The sequence below is a fragment of the Aplysia californica genome, unplaced genomic scaffold (genome assembly GCF_000002075.1).
Source record: "Aplysia californica isolate F4 #8 unplaced genomic scaffold, AplCal3.0 scaffold00311, whole genome shotgun sequence".
In the NCBI taxonomy this organism is placed as follows: domain Eukaryota; kingdom Metazoa; phylum Mollusca; class Gastropoda; order Aplysiida; family Aplysiidae; genus Aplysia; species Aplysia californica.
The window spans coordinates 127,990-143,425 of record NW_004797581.1 but is presented as its reverse complement, the minus strand read 5'-3'; the positions used below and the strand labels follow the sequence as shown (position 1 = coordinate 143,425).

General features: G+C 38.8%; 1 protein-coding gene across 1 annotated transcript in view; it reads left to right on the top strand.

The window, feature by feature from the left end:
• Positions 1 to 2,644: 2,644 nt before the first annotated feature.
• LOC101851585 (eukaryotic translation initiation factor 1A, X-chromosomal) overlaps positions 2,645 to 15,436 on the top strand; it is an 18,714-nt gene continuing 5,922 nt past the window's right edge. The window contains exons 1-4 of the mRNA XM_005102062.3: positions 2,645 to 2,788; positions 10,888 to 11,075; positions 11,940 to 12,072; positions 13,385 to 13,479. Of these exons, the coding sequence (XP_005102119.1) occupies positions 2,773 to 2,788; positions 10,888 to 11,075; positions 11,940 to 12,072; positions 13,385 to 13,479 (432 nt within the window). The 5' untranslated portion in view covers positions 2,645 to 2,772. The remainder of the gene's footprint in view (positions 2,789 to 10,887; positions 11,076 to 11,939; positions 12,073 to 13,384; positions 13,480 to 15,436) is intronic.

Below are 15,436 nucleotides of genomic sequence, written 5' to 3'. Positions count from 1 at the left end.
AATTTTGTTGTTGTTATTGTTCTGATGTGTTGTTTTTCTATTTTTTGCGTTTACATATCGTAATGTCATTTAATTTGATGTTGTTCCTACATTTTAAAAGATTTAACTGGATGTTAAAGCGTGTCTCCACCAAAACCGAATACTGTCACTGGCAGGCCCCTTGTGTGTGATTCCATAATTTACATGCAACATCCTGTACTTTTTCTTGAATTATACACGTTTAGGGTTAAAACGGCCAATCTTCGGATAGGTGGACACACGCCCTTATTTGTTGATTTTTGTGGTTTTTTATGTGTTGCTCTAATTTTGATTTCATTCTGTTATGAAACCTTTATTTTTCATGTTTTTACACTCTAGAATCTATGTGGCTACAAATAATATTCTGAATGCTTAAAACAGAACATATTTAAATTTAAATTCTGGTGCTTTAGATTAAATTACTTCTATCAACAGTGTATTTCTATTACGTCGTCACAGAGAGTTGAAATTGAAAGCTTGAACATTAATGGCAACTTTTATGGCAACTTTTGCCATTTTTGTGGCAACTTTTAGCAACTTTTGGACAAAAAAATGGCAACAAACACAGATGCTAGATTGTCAGCGCTCACTTTTATGACGTCTAAGCTCTTCTCTTATTTATTTATTTAGTGGGTGTTTTAAGACGCTGGCAACTGCAAACGATATTAATATGTGCGCACGGGACACACAATTTCAGTTTGGTAGGGAATTTTGAATTTTGTCCGGGTGGCGGCCGAAGTTGACTCTTATCGATTTCGGACCACCAATTGGGATCTTTTTAGCATACGCAACTTGCACATGGGACCTCCAAGATTTTTCGCACTTATCCGAGAAGGCTAGGAGTTAGATCCTTATATCTATCATGACCGGGATGTGGCTAAAAGACGGCAGTAAGAAGAAGCCAAGAAGTAGCAGGTGAGAGGCTAGAGAGAGAGAGAGAGAGAGAGAGAGTCAGGAGTCCATGAGGTGGGGGCAAAAGAGGGTGAGGGCAGAGAGCGTACGTACTATCCCCCCCCCCTCCCCCGAATGATATGGTTGCACGGGGTGGTGCAGACGAAGTGACCTCGCGGTTTTACAATTCAGCATCTTTGCCAACTTTTATTTTGCCTTTTAGATTGACCTTAAGGTAACGATCGCGACTTTCTTGGAGAGTGGCAGGATATAATATTCACGCAAACAAAATACATAGTATAGAAAGTCTGTGAAGCGGAGGCACTTAATTTTTTGTCCTGGTCACTTTTTTTCTGAAAATAAATTGATGTTGGATCTTATTACACAACACGTTTCCAAATGCCGTTGGCGACTTATGACGGGGTTGATATCTGATTCGAATGACTACGAGAACTAAGCGTTATCGTCAATCACTAAATGTAGGTATAGGCCTTTTGTAGCCCCCCTTTCTGATACAACATAAAGAGGTCTATATTAATCAAGGCCTTGATATTAATCTATATAACAATGATCTATGTAGCTATCCATTCTATGGATCTTATGGCTGACTCAAGTAGAATTAAGCACTTAGCAATGCATATACTTGTTTTTAATTTAGGCCCCACTCGTAATATGTACATGTATTTATAATGTTATATTTTGGGGTTTTGTTATGACGACACATGGTTCAGTTGACTGGCACTAACTTATTTCTTGCTAATTTGAAGGGGAGACACATCATGATGCGCATACATAGGCTGTATAGTTCGCCTGTTCGTGATCCCGTTGGATTTCGAATCTGTTTGTGATGATCAAGCATCACTAGTCACTAAGCCTACGGGATTCATTAGCTTGACTTTGTAATTTGTATACATATATGCGTTTTTAGCACGAACTCGTCCATCTTTTCTGAACGTATTCTTTCATTTTCACTGCGCGCGTCAAAGATACTCAAGCAGAATAATTATTATTGGCAAGGTCTCCGTTTTATTTAGATTCAATTCCATGATATTAATTAGAAAGCCTACAAGGATTGGCTTTTATTTTTGATATAACACAAACTATTAATAGTAGATCTACAAGACTGTGACCTATAATTAACCCACAACTGGCCCAAAAGTTAGCAATAAAGTGGTGCAATCAAAGAATCTTTGGTGCAATCACCACCGTGTCCGCCGAGTTAGATTTGGCTTGCCGCCACACTAAAATAATAATATGATGTCATCTTCGTAAATTATGAACTTGCCAAGTTGTCCCAAGTTTATCAAAGTGCATGACTTGATGCCGATCGTGTGACCAAAATCACTTGAATTAATTTGTAGTTTAGTAGTTGTCGAAAAAAAAATTCTTATTCACCAGAGTAATTGTAAGTTATCTGGGCTTTTATCATAAGTCTATCTTTGTAGTTGGTAGTTACTTTCCATTTAGGCCTATTTTGAATCTTTCAGAACAGTGTTGCATAAAGTTAAATTATGAGATTTTGTTTGAAGAGAAAAAAAATTGGCTTTTGAGTGTCAACTCTTCGAGTAGAGAGTTATTACTGTAAGACTAGGCCTATTTTAATAAAAAGAATTTCATTGTAAAACCACACTTCTGCATCATTCTGTTCTGAACCTTATTTTTGTTTCAACCTAGAACTGTCGAACATCTTTTAAAACTCCTGGCAGGACAATAAGCCTGCCAAATAAGCACTATCAACTGGTGTGATGACTTCCTGCTTTTCGACGGTCTCTGTTACCACGTTAGGCGGCCATAGCAAGTCACAATCTGTGGATAGTGCGCAGTATTACATTTCTGTTCTGAGGAAATAAAAGCACAAAGAAAATGCCGAAGAATAAAGGTGAGTTGGTTTCAAAGGAAGGAATATGAAGAGTTATTCTCTTGTACAAGGGACGTTACAGTCTCTCACTATTTGTTTCAACGTCAGGTAAATCTACACTGCTGCACCCACTTCGTCGAAGACTTCGTCACAGCTGACCACGGCGTCCACGGACCACAGACATAGCGAAATGAATTTCAATTCTTCATGATGGTCAGTGACAATGGACAGCACTGGCCTTGTCATGTCGCCATTGATTTTTTCCGATCAAAGAAGAAGGAAAGAGTTAGGCTACCAATATTTCACCCTCAATCATTCCTCGGCGATTGTTAAGATTCCCGTGTTTAATTCTCTGATGTGCGTTTTTCATACCCTCAGGCCCAGGCATATTTCGCTTTGGTGCCTAACCCTAACCCTGGCCCTAACCCTAACCTAGGGTTAGGGACCAAAGTGAAATATGCCTGAGGGTATGAAAAACGCACATCGGAATTAAACGCAGGAATCTTAACGATCGCCCATTCCTCTTCTGCTGCTTTCTTTCTATTTCCATAGTGATTCTTTGTTTCTCTGGTCCATGGCCATCAATGTCGTCAGTAGTAGATCTAGAATATCTAGATCTAGATTTGGATCTAGAATCTAGATTAGATCTAGATCTAGTAGTAGATATGCAGCTCTAGATATCTAGATCTAGATCTAGATCTATATAATCTAGATCTAGAATCTCTAGAGTAATCGTACCGGTTCGGGCAGCACGCTTTTTTTTTTGGCCGGCACTATTTCTCCGAACGTTCGGGAAAATAAAGCTGGGCACTATTTCTCCGAACACTCTGAAATATCATCCTTTCCCGCAAATTTCGGATATTATATAGATCTATAATTATAGTATGGGCCTACCAAAGATTGTTCGTATACAATATGGTTCAATCGGTCCAAAAAATGTCCGCCGTAAATATTTATATAAAAAAATGCTACAATTCCAAACAGTTTTCGCTATAGATATGACGTGTTGCCTATGAAGGGTGCTGCTCTTAAACGTAATGTGTTGTGTTCACTCGTGTGCTGTCTAGATTTAGATCTACGGAGGGTTAAACGACACATAGAACTGGCATCTGCGTTTGTCACTGCTGGAACCAATGTACTGACACTGGCAAGCCCCTTAATGTGTGTGATTCCATAATTTACATGTAATATCCTGTACTTTTTTTAAAATTACGCACATTTAGGGTTAAAACTGCCAATCTTTTTCGGACAGGTGGACACACGCCCTTATTTGTTAATGTTTTTTGTTGTTTATGGGCTGTTCTAATTTTTATTTCTTTCTGTTGTGAAACCTTTCTTTTTCACGTTTTTACACTCATCTAAAAATGTCATCTAGACTAGCTGTTGAAAATTGAAATAGATATAGACCCAAAAATTTGCTCCTGTGTGTGTGTGTGTGTGTATGTATGTGCGTGTTTGAGTGTGTCTGTGTGTGGTAGTAAGTGGAGAGTGAGGAGTGTGTGTGTGTGTTTGTTTGTTTTTCGGGCTTTATTTCAGCCTTTATTCAGTAACAGTTCAAAGTATACAAAAATAGAAACACAGGATCCATTCACTCCAGGACTCATGAGTCGTTCGTCTCTTTCAGTTTCACTCTTTCATTCAATTCCCGTGTTCTCTCCCGCGGCTCATCCCCGTCCGCATGACTTTCATACCCCACCCCATCCCTCCAGGCACACACAAAGAAAATCTCACTTGTTCCCTGCGAACCATGGACAATAATATAGGCAAAACACCGCCTGTGCTGCATTCCTTTTGTTCATGAGCTGTGGACCAGGCCAGGGGTGGTCGGTGTCGTCGTCTTGTAGTTGCTGTCGCCTGTGGATACACTCGCACATTCTTCCTTTCACCCGCTTTCACTCACACTGTCTCTCCATCCACAGTTCAGCTCGTCATACGTTCAAAAGTTGCCCACTAGTTATGTTTAGTTAGTGTGTGTACATGTGCATGATGGTGGTGGGTGTGTGGTGGGTGTTACTACTGAAGGTTGTCTGTAGGCGGGCTTGCCATGCGGTACGTGTTCCTTCCCAGACCAGAGGCAGAATGAAAGTTGGCGCCGAACTCTCGCAATAAATAGGCAAAAAATCACGAGGCCGGAAACCGTTCGGAGAAATAAAGATCGGCACTATTTCTCCGAACGTTCGGAGAAATAGTCACTTGGTTTTTTTTTTTGCTGTCGGGCACTGGAGTACAAAAAGATCGTTTAAAACTTTTTCAAATCTAGATCTAGCCCCAAAAGAGTGGCACACAAACCTAAAGCAACCTCCCTTACTTTCGTTGAAACAACAGTTACGGCGATATTTTTCTAAAAATAGTCCTTAAGACAGCTTTTTCTTCATCAACTGAGCAAAACAGCGTTAACATTGGTTGTGGATGAAGGAGCCTGTGACCCAGATTCTACGTTTTGGTAGACTCTGAAGGCTGGAGAGTTATTTGCATATGAGGCCCTGTCAAGGATGAAAGAGAATTTGCCGTTTAGTCTCGCCGTTTTTGCCCAAAGTGGGGGTGCCCGGATTGTAACATGAAATCCGTAGTTTCTCATCCTTCGGGCACATAAGATAATATAGAGCCAATGGTTATATAACAAAGAATAAAGAATTTGTGCATAATTTGAATAGAAAGTGGCTATTCTCACCCGCCCGGAAGTTCTCACAAGATCTACTCTCCCCTCTTCTTTCTCTCTCTGTCTCTTTCTGAATACTGTCTATCGGTGAGGACGATCAAATTGACCAAAACAAAGTTAAAAAATGATGTTAAAACACAAAAGTAAATTAATTTGGTTGTCTACAAAGATGCTACGGCTATTTAACTTTTCGAATCGAGCCGAACTACGCGGGTCGCCATTTTGTTTTGTTCTCTCTCTCACTCTCTCTCTCCACTGCCCACAGACAAAATTGTACGCTTTTAGTAGGCTACAAGTACAGTTGTAATGGAACGTTTGTTAACAGCACAGAATTCTACAATTTTTTTGTCATCACAGTGTAGAATTCTGTGGTTTAGGGTGAACGCAAAATTTGTTGGCCTAGATCTAGGCTATAACGGTGAACGCACAACGGGTGAGAATAGCCAAAAGACTCGCCTGCACTATTCTCATCCCGGGTGAGAATAGAGGTGGCCATTTAAAATTAAATAATAGTAGGGTCAGATACAGCATATTAACTCCGTCAGACACCAGTGTAATAGAGTCAGATACCAGAGAGTAATAGTCAGACTCGCCTGCACTATTCTCACCCGGGGTGAGAATAGAGGTGGCCTTTCGTAAGGCATACCCAGGCCCCAAAATAGGTTTTACAAGTAAACTTCTTAGTTTAAATATAAAAATATGATTGGCGTAAAAAATCTGATCGAGAAATATTTTATAGCAATAGTGATATTCGATGTGGACATGATGATGATGACATTAAACTTTCTGTCATTGATCATATCCATCCGTTTTGTGTCAATATTTGCCTTCTTGCTCCTTTGAAGGCTTAAAATTGGTTCAGATGTGTCTCTGTTATCATATCTTCTACGCAGTAATGAATTTTGCAATATTCTACAACAAAAAGCTGAAGAGAATGTAATGGACGTGATGATGACATGAGTTTTTTCCGTCATTGCTCATGTCCATCAGGGCTTGAAATTTGCCTTAGTAGTGCCTTTGCAATTTGCCATAATGCCCTTAAAATCAAAGGGTCAACCGCGGCAATTTTTGCCGTGCCCTTGTTTTTTTTGTTTTAAAAAATTTGCCACCATGAAAATATAAATCAATATTTAACCTGTGCTGTCACTTGTGAGGAAAAAAAAGAAAAGAAGGTTATACACAAGCGTCTTGTCGGGTTCGCCACCGCGGCAGGTCAATGAACCTGCGCGTTGGTATCACAGCTTAATTACAAGATACGGCATCGTGTGAGCACTGGTTGTTGGGGTCACCAAAGTTCATTCAAAGTCTGAACACCGTGAAGTATGGGAGTCCGAAAGGGAGGGGTTTTTTTGTTGTTTTTTTAAGATACACTCGTCAGGGGGAGGGGGAGGGGGTGGAGAAATCCTGTCAGACTTGTCTGAAATCTCACCAAAGCTTCAGTCAGACACTGTTCAGCTTGACAATTGTGTCCATTTTGTTATGGCTAGTACAAACATACTCACATCAATGATAACCAAACCTCAGCAGTGTCTGAAAAAAAGCTCTGGATGAAAAAGTAGATCTACTGCAGATGTGAGAGATGTGGCAAGAGATGTGTCTCACAAATAGACGTCCTAATAAAACAGCACTATTCTCTCTGAAATCATCTTCTCTGGTGATACTTTTCAAAATGGGAGTGTATACAGACCTGGTAACCGGCAACAAAGTCACAAAGTATACAGACTCGTAGGGGAACTCTTTTGTGATTTCGGAAAGTTTCAGCGCCCTCTTGGCTCAGGGTAGACCACAAAATTCTACACTAAGGTAGACTTCTTCTAGATCTATTCTATGGTCATGGTCTAGATCTAGACAGACAGACATAAATCATTGATCTAGTTTCGAGGCTAGCCTAGATCTAGATCTAAATGAAGATTACGGATGTCTTTTCGATGAACGATCATTTTTCCTCCGTTTTTGAGTTGGAGGAATCACAATTTGAAGAAAAGAACAATGTTATAATTTCAATCGAGCAGTCCCCTCTCTATTTCTCTGCCTGCCTCTCTCTCTCTCTCTCTCTCTCTCTCTCTCTCTCTCTCTCTCTCTCTCTCTCTCTCTCTCTCTCTCTCTCTCTCTCTCTCTCCCTCCCTCCCTCCCTCCCTCCCTCCCTCCCTCTCTCTCTCTTTCTCCCTCTCTCCCTCCCTCTCTCTCTCTCTCTCTCTCCTCAAGTTGATTTAAATTTTTAAAAATCAACTGATTTAAATCAACCCAACCCTGCCTACCGGGTCTGTATACTTCGTGACTTTGTTCCCGGTTACCGGGTCTGTATACACTTCGGCTTCGTTTCAAAATCACTTGTTTTGTCCCATAAGGGACAAACAGTAAGCCAGTCTTTTTCTGTATTGTGAGTGCCGACATATTTTCAATATTCTGATCTAGTCCTAAGTCTGTTTACATAACATACATGTACTTTAAAAAAGTATTTTCAAAACTTGTTTTCACTTATCATAGTCAGAACCTCACACTGTTTAACTACTAGACAGCAGTTTTTAGTAGTTCATTCTTTTTTTTCATACAGGTCAGGGTTGGGTTGATTTAAATCAGTTGATTTTTTTTATTTAAATCAACTTGATTTTTAAAAATTTATTTTTATTCAGTTTTTACATATTTCAACATTCAGAATTCCTTTCCTTGGTTTCATAAAACAGATAAGGTTTAGTAGACTAATATAATCATGCAAGTCTGCTTTCCCCCCCCCTTTCACTGTAAAATAATACAGTATTCAATTTACTTCTTTTTTTTTTCATAATTGAAATCAGAGCTGGGTTGATTTAAATCAGTTGATTTTTTTATTTTAATCTTGATTTTTATTATAAAAATCAGTGATTTAAATCACTTTTTTTAAAATTTATTTTTATTCAGTTTTTACATATTTTAACATTCAGAATTCCTTTCCTTGGTTCATAAAACAGATATAAGGTTTAGTAGACTAATATAATCATGCTTAAAAGTCTGCTTTCCCCCCTTTCAATGTAAAATAATACAGTATTCAATTTACTTCTTTTTTTAAAAACTGAAATCAGAGCTGGGTTGATTTAAATCAGTTGATTTTATATTTTTAATCAACTTGATTTCTAAATTAAAAATCAGTGATTTAAATCACTTTTTAAAAAATGTGTTCAGTTTTTACATATTTCAACATTCAGAATTCCTTTCCTTGGTTTTATAAAACAGATATAGCTATAAGGTTTAGTAGACTAATATAATCATGCTTAAAAGTCTGCTTCCTCCCCTGTCACTGTAAAATAAAACAGTATTCAATGTACTTTTTTTTTTCCATTATTGAAATTAGCATTTTCTTTTTCTTTTTACACAAACACAAGCGTGCACACACACACACACACACACACATTGTAATAAAATGCAAGTTTATCTATGCATAATTACCCCTCCCCCTTCCTTTTAGACTGACATTTTCTTCATTTTTTGTCTGTAGCCATAATTCACTGTTATAGCAGATTAAGGCTTTCTTTTGCAGTTGCTTAAATTAATCATTAGTTAAAATAAAGACAATGCATTTTGCACAAAAAGAACATACTTTTAGTTTTAGCCACCAAAAATCCCAAACTGAGTCGACCTTTTTTAAAAAATATAAAAAATCACCAACCCTGTTGGGTATAGACCTCACTTACGGTACTACCGGTGATTGCGCACGCACACTGGAATTTGAGTCTGAATAGCATCCAGCGGCTGTTCGAACTCGAGTCCTAATAGAAGCCACTTCGTAGATTTAGATAGCCTTTAGTTTTCTGAATAAAAATAAAAATGTTAGACTTAAAATCATCAAGCAAGTTGCTTTACATCTCGATGGCCAGATTGTGAGATCATTAACTGTAAAATAAAATAAAAGAAAAACAAACTTTATTATATCTAGAGATACTGGATATCTAGATAAAATGTGGGTGTGTTCGTTTTATCATCATGTAGATCTATGACCTTTGCCTTTACTAAGGCAGGCTTTAGAACCCCCAAAAAAAAAATGAGGCATAGATAGCTCTTCCATTTAGTCTTGAGACCTTAGACTTTGTCTTGTAGGCCTTGGCTAAGCCTACTATTAGTACTAGTATAAGGAGTTACAGTGATGTTTGTCTTTTGAAAAGAATCACTGTCACAGTTACCTAAAATGCGGTTGTGTTCTAGGTAGGCCTAAGTGGCTTCAATTAATAGGGCAATCTAACAGACCTGCACGTCTTTATTGATGGTAAATTTTTACTTTCACTCCCGCACACAGAGATATGCACTGCTTCGGGGGTCAAACTGCAGTACTGTTTGCTGCAGATCACACATAAAGCCACTAAAACTGTCGTAAATCAATTATTTTCAGGAAAATTTCAAATCTAAAACTGTAAAATATCAAATTATTTGTTAAAACAAACAGGGGGGAATGAAAAGTAAACCCCTAGATTTTCTTTTACCCCAGTGGGGCTGGCCCCCCTGGAACCCCCTGATTGGACCATGCACGTGTCTTTATTAATACCATCAAATATTTCAAAAAATATTAATTTGCTACGGATATGAAGTTGATCCATATTCGTGTTCACTGCATCAATATTCAGCAGAAAATGGGCAAGTGTGAGCCTGGAAGGAAAGTTTAAAAAATGCCAAATTGTTATAGTTTACATGTTGGATTTGAGTACAGGTTAGGGTTGACCAAGAGGTTTTTGTAAAGGCAGTACCCTGTCTATCAATTTCTTTTGAAACACTTCCTGTTTGGCAGTGAGTGAGTTGAAATAGTGGTTGGGGTAGCCTATGAAATGCTTACCCTACCCTATCCTTTGAAATCTTTTCATCCGAATTTAGCAAATTGAATAGAATGTGTGTTGCAGTTCTGGACCACTGCGGGCCACATGTATTTACAACAAGCAGTAAAAGGACGCTAGACTGAAGGTTTCTTCAATCTTGGGCTAAGCAAGGATTAATAATGAGCTTGATTTTGAGCTCTTGTAGTAGAGTTCATTGGAGGTTCCACAGAGTAGGAGTACATTTGATTGTAAACCTGTGTGGTCTTGTATATTTTTGCCCGGTGATTTTAAAGCAGTGTGTGCAGGCGTGATATACGGCTACAGCTTTGCCTGAGAAATAGCCGTAGGATAGGTAGAGGGGAGGCAGTAGAGTGCAGAGTCCTAGGAGGTGCATGGTCTTGCCTAGTAGTAGTAGATCTAAAATCGAGGGTGTAAAAGAAGGAGGAAGGCGGTATTATGTATGATAACTGTGACCTAACAACACAGGTCTTGGTGTGAAATAAAAAAAATGGTTATAAAATACAGTAGTAAACAAGAAACGATATCAAACTTACTTAAAATGCCACTCTTTATAATATGATGCACTTGTGATGAGCTTTGATTCAGTACTTAACTGATACTTTGTTTGAAGATTGAATGCTGATTTAAATTAATCATGTCATTTTTTGTTTGTTTTTCTTCAGGAAAGGGAGGTAAAAACCGCAGAAGAGGCAAGAATGAAAATGAGAATGAAAAGAGAGAGTTGATTTTCAAGGAGGAAGGTCAGGAGTATGCCCAGGTTACAAAAATGCTTGGAAATGGAAGATTAGAGGCAATGTGCTTTGATGGCATTAAAAGATTATGTCACATCAGGGGAAAGTTGAGGAAAAAGGTAAGCTGTGAAGTTTATTATTTTCGATGTTGCTCATTGAATGTCATGAATGTGATTTGCACCATTTCATTTTCACTGATTTTTTAAGTGTATCTTTGCTTTCTAAAGTTACCCTGAACTTTTTGGTTGTTTTGAATGTAGTGGTTATTTTCAGCGGGTCAGAATGACAGTGGGTGAATATGGCAGACATGCCAAGTTGTCCAATAACATTGGATCCCTCCCATTATATTTTTTTCCTCATGGGAGAACTCTTGATCAGATTTGCACGGGGGTTCTCATGGTCCATAGGTTACAGTGTTCGCCTCTCATTCAATAGGTCCCGAGTTCAAAATCTGACAAATAGATAATTTTCTTTAGTAAAATGTTCTCCTTTCCTGCTCTCGAACCATGTTCTGTCGTCTGCTTTCATCTCCACTTTCTACCCCCACCTCTACTGATTCTGTTCATGAAAGAACGTAATGATGACCAATGTAGTACACTTTGTACCTCAAGCCTTACTGGGACTACATTTTTCAACTCTACAACTTGGTATCCCATTGCATTGCAAGCAAGTATTTTATCAAGGACCACTTAACTAATTTTAGATAAAGTGTCCCTGGTACTATTAATTGTAAGAAGCCATGTTATTATTTTACTGGTCCAGCATTGGACCTACACAAGACAAATGCACACACATATCCAGCTTTATACTGCAACGCATCACCCCTTCGCCCCCCCCCCCCCCCTCTCTCTCTCTCTCTCTCTCTCTCTCTCTCTCTCTCTCTCTCTCTCTCTCTCTCTCTCTCTCTCTCTTTCTTGGTGTTGTTAGTTTGATCTCTCTTTCCTTGAACTGTCTCTGACAATTATTTCTTTTTAATTTTCAAGGTGTGGATCAATGGTGGTGATATTATCTTGCTGGGTCTAAGGGATTACCAGGATACAAAAGCTGATGTCATCCTCAAGTACACAGCAGATGAGGCTCGTAATCTGAAAGCCTACGGGGAGTTGCCAGAATCTGGTGAGTCGAGAGCTACTGTGTTGTTGTTGTATTCATTGATGTTTTAGTGGAACTGGCTTTACTGTAGGTCTGAAGCTGTCCAAGAAAGAAATGGTTCAATTATAGTCTAATGTTTAATTTAACTTTAACGTTGTGGTTTGATCAGGATAATTTCTGGTATGAGTGGGAGTTCTTATATTGGGGTGAGCAAAGCATTTTGAATTTAAAGTAATGGGAGAAAATGTGGCTTTGTGTGAAGATTTATTTTAGAACTCGTTGGCCATGAACGAGGAAATTGTGATGTCTTTTAGTTTAAAATGTGATATGACTCAGAATTGTGAAAGGGGCGAGAATTGAGTGCGTGTCGTAGGAAATAATGTAATCTATTATGGTTGATATGTGTACTCGTGGGAGCAGTTGTATTGCTATTGTTTTACATAAAGAAAAGTGTATATTACAGATAGTCACTTATTTTTTAAAGAAAGAGACAGGATGGATAGTTGGTGAGGTTGTAGGTGAGAGCTCTGTCATTTTTGGGGGTATTTGAATATACTATTTTCCAGTGGAAAATTGAATGTGAATGTATCATGTATTACTGCCTGAAAATATGCTCAAGTACTGATTATGCTTTTGGTCCCAAGTAAATAAATGTGAGGCGTCATGGTGAAATCAGACGCTCATCAAAATGGTGAAAATGAAGAAACTGGCATTTTTTCCCAGGTTTGGGAATTTTTATTGAATTTTTGTTTTTTGGCTCAACTCCTTTCATGCCAATTAAAGAACACGTTTCTGTGTGGATTTTACTGAAAAACATTGATTAAGTTAAAGGCATTAAAGGTGTAAATTTTTTGTTACAACGGACTCTCAAGCTAAGGAAATGACGCTACTTTGGCGGCTATATTCTCGCTAATTTTACCTATAAATCCAGGTGACACCCCCCCCCCCCCAACCTCCTTCAATTGCCAACAGCTTGACTTGTATGTATCCAAGATAAATAGATATTTTTTTTCCATCAAACGCAATGCAAATGGACAGGCTTTAAGATGGTACCAATAACTCCGTAGGCTCCAAAATTGACCAAATTCCTCAGCGTCTTGACACAAATTCTCTTAAGATTGGTCTAGGCTCTGTTTTCTTCTTCATGCGATGTGTTTTTTTCCAAGCATTATGAAAGAATTTACAACATATGTGTGATTGTGTCTACACAAGCGATGGTGGATGTTGTTGCTGTTTAAGATTTGATGCCTACCAGGGTTCTTTTTTCTTGTAAAAACAATTTGATATTCATGTCGCACTCATTAAAATAACAATAAATGTACTCTTGTCTTCTCAGCGAAAATCAATGAGACAACCTTTGATGATGAAACTGATGAGACTATCACCTTCGATGGGTTTGATGATGACGATGATGACGACGACATTGATGAGGTAAGTTAATGTTTTGAGATTTATGTTTGAATGTATGAGTCATCGTAGACAGACTCGGCTGTGCCTGCCATTTTGATATCTGGATGAAAATGATAACTAGCAATGCCAAGTGCTCACTGCGTGTTGGGCTGAAATTCATGCAGCACTACGGTGTCATCTTTGTACGGTTGAGGATCTGAAGTAGCTCTTTTCTAAGTATAGTTACAGGATTTCCCTTGAATGAAGATGAATGAAACTTTGCAACCTATCAGAAAAAATGTCAAGGGGTGTGGCTGAAAGACAGCAGTAAGAAGGTGCCAAGGAGTAGCAGGAGAAAGGCAGCAGAAAGAGTCTGTTCCCCAGAGGAGTGGGAAAGAGCAGAAAGTGGAGACGAAAGCAGAGGAAAGAACATGAGTAGAGAGCAAGAAAAGTGAAAGGAGATAATTTTTTTAGGAAAGAATATTTGTACCACTGTCAGGTTTTGAACACGGGGCCTATTGAATGAGAGGCGAACACCGTATCTGTAGACCATGAGAGCCCCCTCAGAATATTCATAATATTGGGGAATGAAGAGGGGAGGGGTGGAATGAGTCAAGACTAGTTATTCTAGTTGCCTGTTTGTTCACACATATTTCTACAATATGGCTGTATTTGAAGCCGCCTATTTATGTGTGTTAAAGTGTCAATATTGCTATCTCCTAAGATTTTCCCCTTTTAGTTTGTTTTTGTTTATATAGATTTTTTCGGCTGTCAGATCAAACAATAAAAGAAAAGGGACGTGAAGATTAAGCTCCTGTATTAGTTTTATAAGTGTGGCTTCAGTGAAGAACTGCTGTTTGGTTTTTTTCCCCTTTTTAACCTTCTTAGGTCTAAGCCGTTTTTACTATTACTTCTCTTCAGTGCTTGGTTTCTTTTAGAAAATGGTAATTTTTAACATTGTTATATTAAAAGCTCATTCTTATTTATCATAATTTCTTATTACAATAAGAAGGGAAAATGTGTCTCAAATAATGAACTGCCCTTATGTCTGGTCAGCTGTGTTTTTAAAAAATATTGTTGTTGGTATCAAAATCCTCATCATTTTTAGTCAAGCCTGCTTGGAGATCAGAAGTAATATCGACGTCCCCTTCTGGGCTTAACCTCGCTAGACCTACGATATATCCCCATCATTCACTAGTAAATCTTTTATTTCAGGACCGTATCCTTAAAACTCTTCATCACTGTCATCCAATTCTAGAAAAATTTTGGGCAGATCTATGTCTAAATCAGCTAGACCTGCATATTTGCCGACAATCGCGACCCGCCCCGAGAGCCGGCTGATGCTATCGCTAGGCCCACCTGTAGTCAATGTGCGAAGTGCGAGGCCTGGCCGACTGCCAGCGCCCCGTTTTTCTCCCGTTGGCTTTGTCGGCACTTTCGTTTTCGTGCCGACGTCGGCATTTCCGACATAATTGTCGGAACCTGAGTAGAAATACGAATACGAAAAAGGACGACGACCTAAATTATCTACTTTCAGTTTCGTTCTGGAGCGGCCATTTTGAATTTCGTTTGTTGACTGATTGTTCAGATCATGTGGATTCATTCAAGTCCGACTCACTTGTTCTATTAGATCTAGATCTAGATTTATAGATCATTATAGACCTCAATGGAGGATTCATATTTCCAATTCTTTGCAGGTTCTTTTTTGGGGTAGGCCTACAGATAGTGTTTGGGTTGGGGTCAGGGATAGGTCTCTTCTTTATTGTGTTTGTTAGGGTGGTCGCTTGTTACTCAGAAGTCCTTCTTTTTATGACACCCACAAAAGCTCTTATACCCCCAGTGGGTCGGGGGGATATAAATAGACCCACTGCTTCGTCTGCAGAAGGTGCAACCCCTTCAAAGGCGAGGTGTCGCACTCGGACCCCAATCCTCTGAGATCCGGATGCGACACCTACTTTGGTGTATCTTCCTCTTCTCCTTCCTTCTTTCTTTCTTCTTC